A 17,339-nucleotide genomic window follows, 5' to 3' on the forward strand; every position below is an offset into this window, starting at 1 on the left:
AAATAAAGATTGAACATACTTCTTAAACAAGTCCTAGCACTCAGTTTCTATCACTGACCTTCCCAGGGGTGAGAACACACCTGGATGCTCTTGTTTGTAGCTTTTAATATATCATGGCTCTTCTTTTCTTGGTTAGCTTCATGTTATAGCTGTAACGTTGTAGTTCAAATTTTTTTAAACTTTTACTTACTATGAGGTATTGCCCTTATCATTAGATATCGTAATGATGCTAGGCTCCATCCTGAGACTGCTGAAAATCATGTGATTCTCTTGTTGAAAATACCTGATAGAGTAGTATTTTTGCAGATACCTTCAGGGCTTTGGTTTCTCCTGGTGAGATTAGCTTCTCTGACTGGGTATAGGACATGGGGACTCAGTGTCAGGACTGTAGACTGTGTCTGGGTATACCACATTTCTAGCGTGGAAGAGTGGGAAGCCCTTATTGTTCTCTGGAGATAGGATGCAGTGTAACCATGTCTAAAATACTTCTTGCTTATCCAGAATACTGCCCACTTATAAGACTGATCACTTTACTTATATCTGTGCAAGAGCATTCTGGGAGAAAGAAGGGTTAGCATGTAAAGCAATACCACACCCTTTTTGGGAATGAGCTGATCTCCCAGGGTACTTACTCTCCTGGTGGGCCTAGGTATGACTGTCTCTTCATAGCTGAGTCAAAGAACGGGTTACTGGGGAATAGGCAAGCATGAATTCCATAACTCAGTGTTCAGCTGTTCAGCCTTGAGCTCCAGGCCTACAATTAGAGGAAGGAACTAAGAGATCACCCTCCATAGCCACCTCAAATCATAGCCACAGTGGGTCGTCAGCATGCCCTCTGGGCATTCTGCACTGATTGTGGTTAGACTGAAGCAATCCCGTATGAGGCCTTCAGCTACTGGATCAGCCACCCAGAAAATTCTCTTTATCCCCTCCACCAAGCCCAGTACAAAGGAGAATTGGGCTCTGGCCATTGGGTGGAACGTGGCCAAATATGTGGACAGGGCCTAAAGATTTTCACTAGAGGGCACTTGTGAATCATGCTGAGATGGTGAACAGAGCCTGTCATATATGTTGGCCTCTCATTGTATCAGATTCCTTCAGGTTAGCTTCAGAATAAAGATGAAATTTTTGTCTCTAGCTGATAAAATGAAGCAACCAAGCTTTTTGCAGACTCACATTGAAGAGGAAAAGACCCCAGAGCAGGGGCGGTCCTTACCCTATTTCTTGGTACTTTCTGAAGGACTGGACAGCCCCTTCTTTTTCACACACCTCCACCCCCGTAACTCTCTGCAGTCTGAGCAGCCCCTTCCACCTGGAGGAGACGTTCTCTTATCACGTCAATATTCAGAATAAAGTTAGAGTCTTTCTAAATCCTGGAAGTCTGTCCTTCTGTAGGTCATAGTCTGGAATTTGCCTCCCCATGAGAAATGCTTCCAGGTACAGAGAGTTCTGACTAGTTAAGTTTTCTGGAAAATGAGCCCACTCTGTTGTTCCTGCCCAGTTAAGCTGTATCTGTGGGCCTTCTCAGCATAGGTAATATTGCTGAGTGGCTGTGGTTAGGGACACATAGTGGGCCCAAAGCAGGCAGGCTCCCTTGCCTCCATCAGAGCTCATCCAGGGCTGAACACTGTTTCTGACACCTCAGAGACGCTAGAGAGGGAGGGACGGGGAGGGAAGGAGGGAGGGAGGGCACAAATGACTGTCACTAAACATTGAGGGAGTATAGGCACCAAGCACACTAAGGGGCCAATCTTTATGTCTGAAGTCCTGAAAACCATTAGCATTTCATGTCATTAATGAGGGCAACAGGGTTATATTTTTATATCGCCTAAAAACACAATAAAAAATAAATGCATGGAGTTAAGGATTTTTTTAATTAGAAAATGTTACTCTTAAATTTTTCTAGGGAAGGGAGTTAATGGTACTTTGAAAAAATTAAAAATTAAAAGCAATTTTTGCCATTACTCACGTTCTGATTATCGAAGTCAGGTTTGAAATAGGTACTGGAGATTCTGTATCCAAGAGGTAGTTCTTCCAAGCTGTGTCTTCCTGGCACATCTGAGGGCTCAGTCCCATTCTGATATTATTTGGCACTCAGCTGGACCACGCCATGCAGCAAACTCTCCATAGCCACTGCTGAACTTTAGCGCCTCTGGGGACAAACACAAGTGACAGACCTGACACAAGGTGCCACAAATACAGAAGGCTGAGGTCCAAGAAGATGTGACCCATTGGCAGTGCTATGCTCCCAAACAATGTCTCTGACTAGTTTGGAAACTTGTCTAGATTTTTATCTCAGAAACTATAGCATCTAATCATGAGCCACTTAAGGCAGGTTTGAAGTGACCACCAACTTCTGTGAACATGTAGAAGGGGCTATGAACCTACATTCTAAAATAATATACTACTTTCAGAAGGCTGACTGCATAGGTGGCCTTATTCCAAGAAATAGACTTAAAGGTCAAAGAGATAGTTGCCTGCTCTCAAAGATCATATGATATATCAACCATAACATGTACAGAGACAGGAACACGCATATCCAGGGTGGCAGGTGGTATTACTGAGTTCTTTCATGGTCCTGAATGCCACACAGAGACAGAGGATGGCTTAAATATGAAGGTCCCTGGATCTGTTCTATTTCATGCCCCTTAAAAAATGCACTCTGCCCAAAAACATAGATTTTAATGCAAGGAAGCATCATAACAGCAGTAGTCCAATTTTCTAACGTGTTAGAAGCAGGAAGACTCATTTAACCACAGTATTGTGTCCTGTCCATCTGCAAGGTTTGGTATGACACGTTAGCCACCTTCTCGGTGTCTTCATATACAGAATAACTCGCTACGTACAGGCTACATCATTCAAGTAACTTAAGATTCTTCACCTACCCAGAGGATCATCACAGCACAGTACAATATTCTGTTGCCTCAGACTCTGATGAGGCACTTACTTCAAGGTCACTGCCCACTTGTAAAATTTGTTCCCAGGGAGACTGTGCAAACTTCAGAGAAGACACGTGAACTCTGTTTATATTTGTCTCGCCTGACGCTAGCCTTTCACTCAATGTGTCTGGGAAACTTTGCAGCCTTGGAAATGAAAGGGAGGCAGATATAGGAATGATAAACAGATGTTAGAGCTTGTTTCACAGGTGAAAAGATGAGATTAGGTTGTTATTTAATAACCTGCTATGTCTTTCCCATCTCCACCCTGGTAATCCTGGCCAGTGCCATGTACACTAAGGAATGCCCAAAGCAGGGGCGCAATTTCTTCCTGAGGGACTTCATCTTCTGCCAAAGCTTCCAGAGATGTGATGGTTTGAGCTGCAAGGGGGTCTGTGAGAAAGAGGGGCAGTAGGCATACATGTTCTGGGTAGCATGAGGAAAGAGGTCGCATGACATGATACTGAAAGAAGTTGAATCAGGTAGGAAGAGTCATGCAGGACTTGAGATAGAGGGAAGAAACCACAGTGAATCAGAATGCCTGAAACCACCCATGTTCCTTCACTCAAACCCATCAAATGCTGTTTATTAAATATCCAAGTTTCCAAACACCTATGGGGTTATAGAAAACAGTCATGTCACTGTGTTTTAGTCTGTGTTCCAATGCTATGAAGAGAAACCATGACCAAGGCAACTCTAATAGGAGAAAGTAATTAATTGAGGGTGCTTATAGTTACCAAGGCTTTCAGTCCATTATCAGCAGTCCATTATGGCAGGAAGCATAGCAGCCCACAGGCAGACATGGTACTGGAGAAGTAGCTGAGAGCTGTATCATGATCTCCGAAACACAGGTTCTAGGCTTGACATGGGCTTTTGAATCTTCAAGCATATTCCCAGCCACTCACACTTTCAACAAGGCCACACCTAATTCTTTTAAATAGTGCTACTCCCTTGTGACCAAACATTCAAACCTATGACCCTATGGGGGCCATTCTTATTCAAGCCACTACAGCCTGTTCTCCAAGAAGATGCAGAGCATCTTAAATAGGTTAGAGCAGAAACCACACAGTATAAGCCCTAGCCCTTCCCCGTTTGAAGTTCCACTCTGTGGAATCAGATGGTCCCAGGGTAGCTGCAATGCACAGAGGAGCCAGCCTCAGGCTGGGTGATGGCAGTGCTTGGAATGATCCCACTGCGCAGGAAGAAGGCAGGCAGAGTGCAGAGGGTGCTGCAGGACAGAGGATAGCACTGACAGTGCGGCTGCTAGAAGAGTGCAGCACAGAGGGCCACAGGGTTAAAAAAAATCACTGCTGAGGTCCAGGCCTGAGGATGCAGGGCTGGGGGCGGGAACTCGCAGTTACCAGTGTGGGAGAGCAGTATAAGCATGGAAAGGTGTTCAGATCTCTACCTGCCAGGCAATCAAAAGAAGATAAGAACACATCAGGGGAAGGGAGGGGGGAGAGGAAAGGGAGGAGCAGGAGGTAAGGGATGGAGACAGGAGAAGGAAACAAGCACAAGCTGCAAGGGGTTTACAGGAGAATAAGGGGAGGGACTGGGACAAGGACTGATGATGACTGACTGGAAGAACCAGGGGTTTCACAGGGGCCATCTGGCAACCTGTACCTGAATCCCAGGAGGCTGAGGAGAATGAAAGAAGCTATTGACTCAGGTGTTAGCATTTGGTGACAGCAAAGGTAGTGGCAGGGCAATAGAAAGAAAAGAGTGACTCAGAAGTGCAGGGGAGATAGCATGGACATAGGAATGGATGAGGAGTTACCAGGAAGAGGAGCAAGACCATGCAGGTTGGCACTAAGTAGAGAACTCTAGCCAGTGTACACAGAAGTCTTGCTATCTACCTGCTGTCACTCAGACAGATGTTTCATCCAATCACCAAGAAGGAGTGCAGCTAGCTGAGAACCTAGACTATTGTCCCCATCCAACCCAGAGTCACTGTTTTGCATGATAGTCATTTTACAAGAAACAAATTTAAATTGGGCTATGCATCTTCACCCTAGGGTGCCCATGAAAGAAGCATGAGAGCCAATGCATGGCCAATCAGTACACAAGGAGGACATGGTAGTCCCAATGAAGCTAAGCCTCCCTTCCACGAGGCCTTTCTGCTTCTGAGCCCAGCATAGGCCAGAACTCCAGTGTGTTCCCACCCAGAGCTATCTTCAGTGCCAGACATAAAGAGAGCAGAGTGGTCAGCCCTTAGCCATCTGAGCAGTCTCCCTTTACTGGGCCAACTTAACTCAGGGTTGAATCTTCAGGAGTGTGGCCAGGACCTGCCAGAGCTCACACAGGGTGACCATCACTGATGACAGGATGCTTTCCACTTCACTACAGCCTCTGCCTTTTCATTCCAGGCTCTTATTTTACTGTTTTGTTTGTTTTTATTTTCCTATTGATTGTACTATGCCACATTATTTTGATGTCACCGTTCATCACCATAGCACCTATCAAACTCGAAGAAGCAAGCATGCCTAAAGGGACCAAAATCTGGGCTCTGTATACTTACTCATCTTTCCCTAGTGCCTGGTATCCCTCCATATCCTCCAGTCTATAAAACTCACCTATCTTAGGAGAATGTGGTGAGCCCATGCACCAGAAGCTGTTAGAGGAGAACCATGGAATTCAAGAATGAATGAATGTTTCTTCTCTATGTTGGTCTGTCTCTGTCTCTATCTCTCTCATACACACACACACACACACACACACACACACACACACACACACACACAAACCCTGCCCTCACACTTCTGTGCCTTCACAATGCACACTGTCCTTACACATACTGCCTTTTCATACATGCATCTCACAAGCCTTGCCCTCACAGGAAGGGTAGAGTTCAGCTCCTTGGCTTTCTTATAAATTTGTTCCAGGGTAGAGAAACACAACCAGTGTAGTCAGGCCTGGAGCTTCATCTTCTAGAAGTCATGGTAGTAGCGCTGGTTAAATCCAAGAAGCTCACGAGCCATGGGGACACTGCCACTTTGAGTACAATAGCATACAGAGTAGGACAGTCCTTTGCCAAGGACACAGCCACACTATCCAGCATAAATCTAAAGACATATCTTTCCACTCAGCTAAAGACAGCTCAGAGCTGTACTGTCATGTGAGTGTTCAACACACCCTGACCTTTTAGGTCAAGGATATCAGTTTCAACTTGAGCATATTTGTTTAGTAAGACCAGATGGAAATGATACCACATGCTGGTCCAGCTGAGTGAGTGGACTTTGGTCCCAGCAATTGTTTGTCCCAACATGTTCCTTTGAGCTGATGTAACCAGAGAGTCTAACAGTGAGAACTAGAAATGCAGAGTGTGGCTAGGTCCTAGGGAACACTTTTTCCCTCTGAATAATATATATGCCAGTTTTCATTTTGGCCAGGTAAAAAAGATATTTTTGATGCAGAGTCTCATTTGATGGGATAAGTCTGACCTTAGGTGTGCCACTATGTTTTATAGGTCAAAGTTGGCTAAAATGGTTTTTAGGGCTCCTTCCTTGTACATGTTAGTGGTGTGACAAGTTACTAGGTCATAGTAAAATGAACACTTTTGGAAGACTCCTTAAACACCTGAGCTCTTTGGTTAAACTAGAATCTCACTTAAAGCATACTCCTACTAGTCTAAAGGAATACACTGACCAGATTAATCTGCCAATCTTACTGCTGATGAGTGGCTTGGCTGTTGGAATAGCTTCCGTATCCCCACCACTCTAACCTCACAAATGGCAAGGATGATCACTACTTTTTATAGACAAAAAAAAAAAAAAAAAAGAAGTTGTATGTATTTTACTGGAAGGTAGAAGCTGGTAGGACCAAGCATAAAAGCTGGTAGGCCAGTGTCAAACATTCTGCAGTCAAACAACAGAAATAGAAGTTTTTAATGTACTCTCCCCTCTTGTCATGATGGGAACCCACTATAATTGATATATGGTGGCGATGCCTATAAAACCTTACACTGATGCAATAAGCCAGCACCAGCACAAGTGAAGGAATCCAGGTAGTTTACAATAGATATGAAATCTCTCCCATGCAGAATATGAGATAAACACTGTTGAATTCCAGCCTGACCAGGACTGACTTGCTAGAGAATCAGGAACTTGAGATGGGCAGGAGAGGAAACCCCAGCAATAGGACTCATGGTGAACAGGGAACTCTAGAATGGGAAGGATGAAGAAAGGATGGCTATGATAGTGGGCCCAGATTGGACCAGATAGCAATAGAAGCTAAAGTGGAATGTGAAGTTGTACACAAGTTAACACAGTAGCCCTTGCCCTAGTGCAAGGTAGAGAAAATATACTGAAAGAATTTACTGCTTCACACACCCCACGTGAACAATTGCTGGGAATCTGGCTTCTAAAAGCAGAAGGTTCCAGGGGAGAATAACAAGGAAAAGAAAACCAACCACATTATAGATATGAGAGCTATAAAAGTGATGGAAAATCTTGTCTGACCCAGTAGAACCTTTGCCCCTGCTATAGGCTGAATCTTCTGTTGGCATAGAAAGTACAGAATACAGCCAAGAGTACATATTATAGGAAGCCTCTGAAGTTTGTGAGTGCATAGTATCAGGAGTTTCCTGGAAAGGGGGTGGAAATGGTTAGAAAACAGGGATGGCTCTGCATTTGTGTAAGAAGCTCCTTGCTCCATACGGCCAGTGAGCCAGTGCAGTTTGTGTGAGTGGTCAGCCAGAGTCCCACCTTCCAGTGAGTCCAGCAGAATTCACCAAGGCATTGCATGGAAAATCTAGAGCAGGCAGGAGGATAGACAGAGCACACCTGTGGAATCTGGGCATTGCATCTACCAAGACTAGGCTTGCCAACTGGAGTTTGAGAAAACAGCCTCTGAAGAGACAACCAACATTCCAAAAGGAAAAAGTGAAGCCTTCCACATCTGGCTGCTGAGCAGAACAGCCTCTCAAGTCTGCATCTGACATCCCAGTCAATTTTCACTGTGAATGGAACTGGACAGGCAGAGGCCAGACATGAGAACAACTTGATGATACCAGAGTTAGGTATAGAGCGGATTTTTAAAAGATGATAATAGTCTTAAAATGCAAATATAGTTTATTTAGAAAATAATTAACTTCAAGAAATCATAAAAATAAAAGTGTAACAAATTAAAGCTCAAAAAAGATTGACAAGCTTGAAAAAAATAGCTCACTGGGATGATGAAATTATGAAAAAATAGAAGAGCCAAGCAAGGGAGGCGGGAGAACTAGTTCAGGAAATATGGCCTCCAAGTAGTGGTTCTACTAGAAAGGAACAGTGGGTGGTGCAGACTGTCACCCCAGCCTCCCAGAACCCACTCTGCAGACCCACATGAAAGAGGTACACACATCTGCCACCCAAGCCCCCTGAGGAATCTCAGAGTTCACCCAAGGCTGAGGGCAAGATCTGAAAGAGTGTCAAATTCTAACTTCACTGACAGCTGCAAAGCATCACAGGACCCCAGAATGCAGGGAAGAAATGAAGCTTTGAGGGAAATGTCTTTGCAATTAGAATCGCTCCAACAATTCTGTGCAAGAATACAGCAAACACACTTCAGATAAGGGTTCAGAATATATTCCTCCACGCACCATGCTTCAGAGCCTGGGATGACTTCCACTGAGGACAGCTGGAGGTCAGAACACAGAACCAGCCCAGTGAGAAGCAGAAGAGTCCCCAGGAAGGTAGACACACAGAACCAAGACCTTGTGCGACAATGCTGACTTTGTGTGTGTCAGCAGAGCAGAAATATAGACATGGAAGTCTAACATCTACCAGAGAGTTGAAGAATCAAGACACACACAGAAAAATAAAGATATCCACGAATACAGTGGCAATATGCAGGAAATAAATCACAATCAGTACAATAGCCAGTGCTGCTGCCTGAGCAGACCCAGGTTTTGTGGTGGTCATGGGAATATCTATGGACTGGCCATGCACCTGCTCATCTGTGGAGGTTCCTCCTGGGGAGCTCTTAGCTCCCAAAGGAGCCCATTAGGTGATGCTTGAACTGAGATCCAGGGAGCATGACATGAGCCCTTACTCAGAGACTGTTGAAGAAGCAAAGAAGACATGTGGAGGATTACTGGTTTTCAAGCTGATGCTTTAAATTATGTGCAAATAAAAACCATTGTAAAAAGCAGCCATTAGAATGTAAATAGGATAGCCTGGAGAAAAGCTGGTGAGGAAATCTGACAGGCCTGAGAAAAGTTGTGAGAAAGTATACTTGATTTCAAATGGAACTTTAGCAATTGGAGGAGGCATTTGCATACGAAGCCTAGGGAACCAAATATCTGCCAGAGCTGGTTTAGAAAATGGCTCTAGTTCTGCACTGGGGTCCTGCAGTGAACACCAGAGTTGCCTCTACTGGTTTTCTTGAAATGAAAGCTATCAGGGTGTGTAAGAAAGAAAGTCAATGGTTACAGTTATTTTAAGCTTTATTTATGTCTTTGAATTACTGTTCAAGGCAACATATACTTAACAGTGGAGTGTATCATATAAATACATTTTTAAAGATTAAAAATGTGTCTGACTTCAAGAAGTTGGTAATTTTTAAATCTAAAAGTAAAAATTAAATATATATCTTTGAACATTTTATTAAATATTTTCAGTGCCTAAAATATTTATGATTTATGACAAGTTTAAACTAAAAGTGGCTATGAAGTTTTCAAGTAAACTAAACTTCTGTTAACCATCCTCCACAGAAGGTGGTGAGGAAAATTACAAAAATATACTAGTATGCAGTTATAGCTGAATTAGTTTTACTTGCGTGTGGTGAAGTATATTGTGAAACACTTTGAAATTCTAACTCTTTAATTGAATAATGCAGCTGTTTAAACTCTTTTGAAAGTATCTTTAAATGCTTTTGTACTCTCCAGAGAGTCTCAAAACCAACCTAGAATTCTCAGCACAGGTAGCTCCTTCAGGAATCCAATGTTGGGCATCTCCTGACTGAGTTAAAGAGCTAGGCAACCAGTGTTGAGTCCTTTAGCAGTCTCCAGTGAACCCACATCCTGGTTCCTCCCTCATTCACAGGGCTCTTGATGCTATTTTTGGTCTCAGGCATGCTGTGGCCAGGCTTCCATCAGGGATACAAGAGGGACAGGGCTCCGAGGCAACAAACAGGCTCAGCCCTCTTAGCCCTGGCGCTTGGCTTTCCTCTCCAAGGATGCTTAGGAGCTGCATGCATTGTATTCTTAGGAGTCTGTATATATGCATGCCTGTGCCCTCCTCTCAGTAACTGGGACATCTCAGAAAGCATTGGCAGTCCTTGCTGTCCCTATGCCTCCATTGAAAGCCTCTTGCAGCTTCTTCTCCATATTAACATCCATAGTACTGTGTGTTCTGGCAGGAGAGTGGTAGGCAGTAGGTCTGACTAGAAATGCTGTTGGGATGGGCAGCAGTGTGTGGTGACACATAGTTTCATAGTATTGTTTTCCTGGGAACAATGGCATGAGGGTCTTGGACAGAATCCCATCCACCAATGTCTACCCCAAACCTCATTTCCAGCCCCACCTTATTGAGGCCACCTGCCAGCAGAAATCTACAAGTGAACACAACTTTAGTGCACTAGCCTTAGTTGGCTCTCTGCTCTTCCTAACCACAAATAAGCTAGTATATATCAGGTTTTCCTTCCGGGAAACCCCCATCAATTGTGGTATCACTACCAGCCAAGCAACTAGGAGATAAGGCCAGGGGTTGCTCTTGTCATTGTGCCTTCTCCTGATCACCTGAGCATGAGGCTTATTCATCCCATGCCCAAGCAAGGAAAACTATTATTAATATCTTTCCTCGCATGTTGTAACACTCCTATATCCTATTAATATTATCTGCCAATTCATTCCCCACACATGGCCATGTTTATCACTTTTTACTCTCTTAGGGCCTTTCATGATCCTAGCAAGTTATTCTGCACCAAGAAGGATGAGAGAGCTAGCACCACTCCCATTTGTCTATCTTCTTACTCATGATGCAGTTCATAGTCCCTCTACCTCTGTCTTTCTCTATGTCTATTACTGCCTCTATTTGTCTTTCACTCTCTCATTCTCTGTCTCTCTTTGTCTCTCTATCTGTATCTACTTCTCTCTCTCTCTCTGCTTTTCTCTTTGCCTTTTCCTATCTTTGTCTTTCCCCCTCTTTGTGTCTGTTTCTACATTTTCCTGTCTCTGTTCCTGCCTCTCTTTGCCTATCTCTTCATATGTTTCTTTCTCTGTATCTACAGCTCTCTCTCTCTCTCTCTCTCTCTCTCTCTCTCTCTCTCTCTCTCTCTCTCTCTCTCTCTCTCTCTCTCTTCCCCATAGTGTATTCCTGTGTATTCTTCCCTCCCCCAGAGACCTATCTCTGCTGTCTCATGACATTAGTATCATATGCATTGCTCAGGAAAATGCTTCCTGAATAAATAAGCTGACAAACTCCCTCAATCCTCATGCAGCAGATGCTTCCTGAATGCCTACTTATTCCATAAAAGGCTTTATAGAGAAAGTGCCATTGTTAATGGCCCTTATAATAATGCAGAAAGAAATAAGGGCAGGATTAGCAGACGTGAGAAGTCAGATATCCTGACATGGATAGAAAGGAGTTCCAGACACTGCCCAGAGGAGTGGTCCAAACATCCATCCCTTCAAGAAGGAATCAAGAGTCCTGCCTCATAAGGTCATTGTAAAGGTTTAATGGAGATAAACGTCTATAACTTCAGCTGCTTGGGAGTCACAGTCAAAGAGGTAGAGAGTTTGAGGACAGTCTGAGCCTACTGTGAAACCTGTGTCTCAATATAGAGAAAGAAAGAAAAGAAAAGAAAAAGAAATTAAAAAAATAAAAAGGACAAAATAAAAAGGAAAGAAAAAGGTAAAAAGTGAATTGGGAATGTAGCTCAGTACTGTAACAACATGTGTGAGGCCCTGAGTTCCATCCACAGGATCATGAAGAAAACAGTGTTCATATATGCAGTGAGTGTTCCTTCAGTGACATTCTGGACTGAGCTGCAGAAAACACCATCATCTATGAGTGAAGTAAATGTTCTCCCAGTGACGTTATAGGCAGAGCTGCAGCTAGAGCTCAGTACTTCAGGACTTTAAGCCACACAGGAAATGGTTGCTTGTGGCCATAAAGAACCATTAGAAAGCTCGGAGCTAGCTTAGTAGCCACTAAACACCTACTAAACACTGCTCCTAGGAGGCCATGAGGTGCCTGTACCCCGTCCTTTCTTATCAGTGACTTTGGCAGAAACAATGAACAAAGGCGAAGTTGCTAGACTCATTTTCAGTTATGCTGATTCTGTTCATGTTTTGGTACCTATATAGGGAAAGGACAAGTTAAAAATAATAATAATTCTAAGAACCTAGGATCCAGCCTTGGAGAATCTGATGTTTTACCATTCAAGTCCATGGAGGGTGCATCCCAGCAAGTAACTCAACGTGAGAAGAGCCCACGACAGAACACACAGAACTAGTCAAACAACTCAAAGACAAAGGTCCTGGGGATCCAGGGACTGAGCTGGTTGTGAGTGGGGTAACCAACCTTGGTCCTCACTGGTGGCTTCATGCTGCTATAAAGAGACTAAGACACAGAGACCAGCCACTCCATTTCTGATCAAGCATTATTTCCCATCTCTATATACTTTCCATGTTCTCTTCTATCTCTGGACAGAGATATTACAAACAGTTTGAGGGCAGTTTGAGGCGAGTCTAGATCCTGATTCCTTGAGGTGAGGCCACAACTACTATTGTGTCTGGTACCTACATTAAGAATCTCTTAATGGAAACACTGTGGAAAAGTTATAAAACTGTTTCCATAAGTGTAATGCTACTGAACTACGGTGATGTCAGCAGGAAACTTATTTGCTAATCCCTTCTTATTTCTACTATGTATAAAATATAAATGCAGTTGAACTACAGTGTTCATATTGTATTTTACATGAAGTGATAGGACTAGGGGAGAGCAAGAGCAACCACTAAAACTGAATTTGATTCCCAAGTCACATTTAATTCTCAGGTGTGCAGTTCCAGGAAGGAACCTTCAGTACACACCAGAGACCGAGTCACAACCCTGCTCTGTCCCTCAGGGGTGGGTGTTTGCCCTGCAGGATACTCTTTCCTATGCTCTTCAGGACTAGCAGGTCCTTCTAAGTTTGGCTTCAAGAATCATATGCTGCCTTCCAAATTCCAGGCATCTCCGCCACGGTTCATCTTCACCCTCATCCTCATGATATCCATCATTTCTTCACTTGCTTATTATGCACTGAGCAATCCAGAAAGGCAGCTGCACTCTCAGATGGTTGTCTAGAAACACACTGTGTGTGATGATGAGCTTGCTTCTCTGCCTTGACCATATGATAACTACTAACCCCATGTAGCCCTGAATACTTAAAATGTGGCTAGCAAAACAAAAACTGGACTTCGAATTATGTTTAATTCAATACCTGCATGTGTTATGAGGCTACTGTGTTAGATGCTGCAGCTCAGAAGCAGTCTCAGCAGAATAATACATGTTCTTCTGTCACCTTCCTGAAGAACAATAGAGGTAGTATGTGATCTGTAACCCCACTAGGACATGGTACACTCTCTTCCTTCACCAGTGAGGACATACTGGATTGTCCTGGGAATGTTCACGGGGCACCTGCCACCAGACAGTTTTCACTGCACCCTCAGGGAAGGCCCGCACCTTGTGAGTCTATGCCATATGAGCCTAAAGGGATTAAAGAATAAGTCCCTGAACTGTTTTCTAAATAATAATTGCCCTTGGATCCTTTCTGCATGTGGAACATGCGGAGGGCAGCCAAAGATATTAACTGTAGCCCTCACCTGGATGGTTTTATGGCTGCTCCAAGTACTTCTGCCACTAATTCTACTTCATTTTTTTCAATTTGAGGACATCCCAGAACTATGATTTTGTTGTCATTCAGAAAGACATGAATGATGGACAGGAGCCCAGCTGTGGCAGTACACAGCACTCCAGGTGCAGATTTGAGGATGAAGCTTCTCTTCTCCTTCTGCTAGGCTGCCACCCATAAGCAGATACCATACCCACAGAACATGAGTTTGGCAGGATCCACACCCCAAATACAGTCCCAGAGTTTTTCCAGGATTCTGTTGACCTGAAAAGGCTCCTGAGTCAGTCTCTAAACTATGCTGAAATGTCTCTGGACTCAGATTCTGATGTCCCTTTAAGAGTGGACACCAAGAGGTAGCAGTCAATGAGAGAGGTCAGAGAATTTGCATATAACGTAGGTGAGATTATTCTCAGTGTGCCTAAATGACATAGAGAAACACCAAAGCAACAAACAAAATGAACTGACAGGAAATTTGTTTGATGCCAGTGAATTCGACTGTTGTCACACTGGACCCAAATTTTCCAAAATGCAGGTGAAGACAGCTTATACTTAGTATATATACACTTAGTACCAATATAGCTTACACTATAGCACCAATAAGGAGAGTGGTCATCCTTGTTAATATTAATGATCTCATATATTAGGACCGTGAAGGTCTCATATCCCCTAATAATGTAGATGGGTGAATTTATGCCCTGCCATAGAGCCCAGGTGTGTTAAACACAACACCTATGAAGTGCTCATCCCTAAGCACTCAGACCCATGCACAAAAGTCCTGTAACGAGTCTCATGTTATGCTCTGTTCTTGCCATCTCAAAAGAAAGAATTCAGCCGAGAAATGTGGATAGCTTAACAAAAAGCTATTTTATTTTATTAGTAAAAGAAGCAGAGGTAGTACCCTCCAGAAAGCTTGAGGGCGCTGATGAGAGAGCCTGGACTTGTTACCTCTGCAAGAGACTTTCAGAAATCTTTGTGATAATCACATTTATGGATGCCTGATAGCCCTTTTCCCTTGCAAGGGATAGTGAACCAGACAGATTTCTCTTTTAGGCTGTTTCTTCCTGTGATCCTCTTGCAAAGCCCACACATATGTTAAAACAACTGTGTTTTTAAAAATCTCTGGGTCTTTTGAGGCTGTAGACCCCTCATTGGTGTGCATATAAGGCAACTGGGAAAGTCCTTAATACCATAGTTTCTGATATATCAGGCAGAAACTGATAGTGCTTCAAGGTTGCTTAACCATAAGGGGACTTCTGATCATTAGGAGACACAGCTGTCAGGATACAACCGCATGTTGAGAGTAGCAGGCCATTACATTATCATTCTGCAGCAAACACTGTCACAGACTGAGAAATTAGTCTGGTCCAGTCACTAAACCCAACTCTTCATGTTTCTTGTTGGCATTTCATGATTAAGGTACCAGTGTGAGAAGAACACAGTTTTTTTCAGTTTCAGATGGTAATTCTGAAGTACAGAGTTGAACGTCTGTCCAGAATTACTCAACTGATAAGTCCTACCCACAGGCAAGCTCTGTTCACAACGATCCAGCACTGCAGACACTGCCCTGCAGCTTGACTCCAGCACCCACCCTCACCTCTTTTCATTGGGGAGGAGGATGGCACCTGTTACTACCATGGGGTCTCAGAGTTTAAGGGAGGCTCCTTCAAGCTATGGTATGCAGTATCTCTGGAGTCAGTCGTCAGGCTACCCTCCTCAGGGCCTCACCCATTCCAGTGCCTCGATGTCACACCAGCATCACTTTGCTGGCCATCGCCAACTTCCCTCACCTCAGTTCATCATGCTGGCAGCATGCCATGGCCTTTCCAACAAAAAAACACAATAGCATCAGTAACTGCCTGCAAAAGCTCAGATAGTCTCATTGTAAGCCCGCTAAGTGGCTCTCCCCCTGCCTGAGACATCACACAAACCCCATTATTTTCCTCTCTTGCCTCGATTACTCTCAGCTCTCCAGGGCTTGTGTTTGTCTGAACTATACTGTGCTTTCTCTTCCATTCATATTGATTGCAGATGATTTTGATATGTATTCAGGTGTCTTTTTCTTTGCCAGATGGCACTTTACTACCCTTCAGAGTTCTTCCCAACATAACAACTTGGCATTTAATCATCTGCCCCTTGGATATGGTACCCCCCAAAACACATATTGTCCAAGAGATTTGCACTCTTAATTTATTCACTTGGTTTGAATTGTTTCAGTGCCATGATGTTAAGGTATTTGGTATAGGATAGTGAAGAATAAGAAATGATAGTACTCACATGTCAAAGTGTGACTGAACCTCACAGACCTGGAGCAAGGACCTGTCCCTTTGCATCAACATTTGTTGACTAGCACAGGATCCATAGGATGACACTGGCTGACCAAGATCTGTAATCATGTCACCATTCCTAGTTCCAAACTTGAAGCAACCCAAGCCTAAAGGAGTCTCCTATTGAACTGGCCAGTTGAAAGGGGAGGGCACATGGCATTCTAGACACATTCGTTATTTCTCCTAGCATTTTGGACACCGATTTTCTCCTATTCCTTGAAGCACATACAGGCTTTATGATGATTTTTTTTAAAAAAGAAAAGAAAAACTAGACAGGAAACATAGTTTGGAAAAATAATCCTTTCTCAGGGAAAGGCTATAGACTTAGCTTGGATAGAGGGTCTGGCCCAAATTCATGTTAATCTACTGGCAACTGCCAGTAATCCCGGAGTCATTCTCCGGGAGCTGAGATGAAACTAACACTATCCAAGACCGACAGTGAGCAGCCTATACATTTTCTAAATATCTAGTACTATTTAGGAGATTACATCTGGAAGTTGACCTGACTGGGATACATGTGGAAGAAGGGTTTCCCAGCCATCCTCCTGTGCTACGGTCTCCATGCCATCTGGAATCAGATAACAGTGAGCCAGAGGACTCCGGTTACATGCTAATGGCAATTAGACAAACACAAGCTGTACCTTGTTGTCATGTCATTTTCATTAGCAGAACTATGTGTGAGAGAACAGTAGTGCCCTCCCCCTCTGCATTTGCATGGTGACATTCATACTCAATCCCGAATATATGCAAGGCATCCCATTGCTCTGATATCCAGGCAGTAACATAAATATTTCTCTTTGTCCCTTTCTTCTATTTTTTTTATCAGTGTATATGGTTGTCCCTTGGCTAAAAAAAGAAAAACGCAAGATAAACAGCCCCAAGAACCTGCTCCCAAGCGAAAACCATTTGCAGTAAAAGCAGATAGTTCCTCAGTAGACGAATGCTATGAGAGTGATGGTACTGAAGACATGGATGATAAGGAGGAAGATGATGATGAGGAGTTCTCTGAAGACAATGATGAGCAAGGGGATGATGACGACGAAGATGAGGTGGATCGGGAAGACGAGGAGGAGATCGAGGAGGAAGATGATGAAGATGAAGATGATGATGAAGATGGTGACGATGTAGAAGAGGAAGAAGAGGATGATGATGAAGAGGAGGAAGAAGAGGAAGAGGAAGAAGAAAATGGTAATCTTTAAATACTCCCAAAGCTTAGGCCATGCTTCGGGGTCAGTTTTTTGCATGAATTTTCTAGTGTTAT

General features: G+C 43.6%; 1 protein-coding gene and 1 long non-coding RNA gene across 17 annotated transcripts in view; one reads left to right on the forward strand and one right to left on the reverse strand.

The window, feature by feature from the left end:
- The window catches only part of Myt1l (myelin transcription factor 1 like), a 393,059-nt gene that overhangs the window by 265,554 nt on the left and 110,166 nt on the right, over nucleotides 1-17,339 (forward strand). For 14 of the 16 annotated variants that reach the window (XM_029484681.1, XM_029484687.1, XM_029484691.1 and 11 more), the window contains one exon: nucleotides 16,905-17,266. The exons of the other annotated variants lie outside the window; for them this stretch is intronic. In XM_029484681.1, coding sequence (XP_029340541.1) covers nucleotides 16,905-17,266 — 362 coding nt within the window. The remainder of the gene's footprint in view (nucleotides 1-16,904; nucleotides 17,267-17,339) is intronic. 16 annotated transcript variants of the gene reach the window in all.
- LOC110307426 overlaps nucleotides 1-17,339 on the reverse strand; it is a 95,320-nt gene that overhangs the window by 49,661 nt on the left and 28,320 nt on the right. Inside the window, exons 3-4 of the long non-coding RNA XR_002379384.1 lie at nucleotides 1,970-2,152; nucleotides 633-754 (exon numbers count right to left, since the gene is read on the reverse strand). This is a non-coding gene — a long non-coding RNA (uncharacterized LOC110307426). The remainder of the gene's footprint in view (nucleotides 1-632; nucleotides 755-1,969; nucleotides 2,153-17,339) is intronic.

Source organism: Mus caroli, chromosome 12 (assembly GCF_900094665.2).
Source record: "Mus caroli chromosome 12, CAROLI_EIJ_v1.1, whole genome shotgun sequence".
Lineage (NCBI taxonomy): Eukaryota > Metazoa > Chordata > Mammalia > Rodentia > Muridae > Mus > Mus caroli.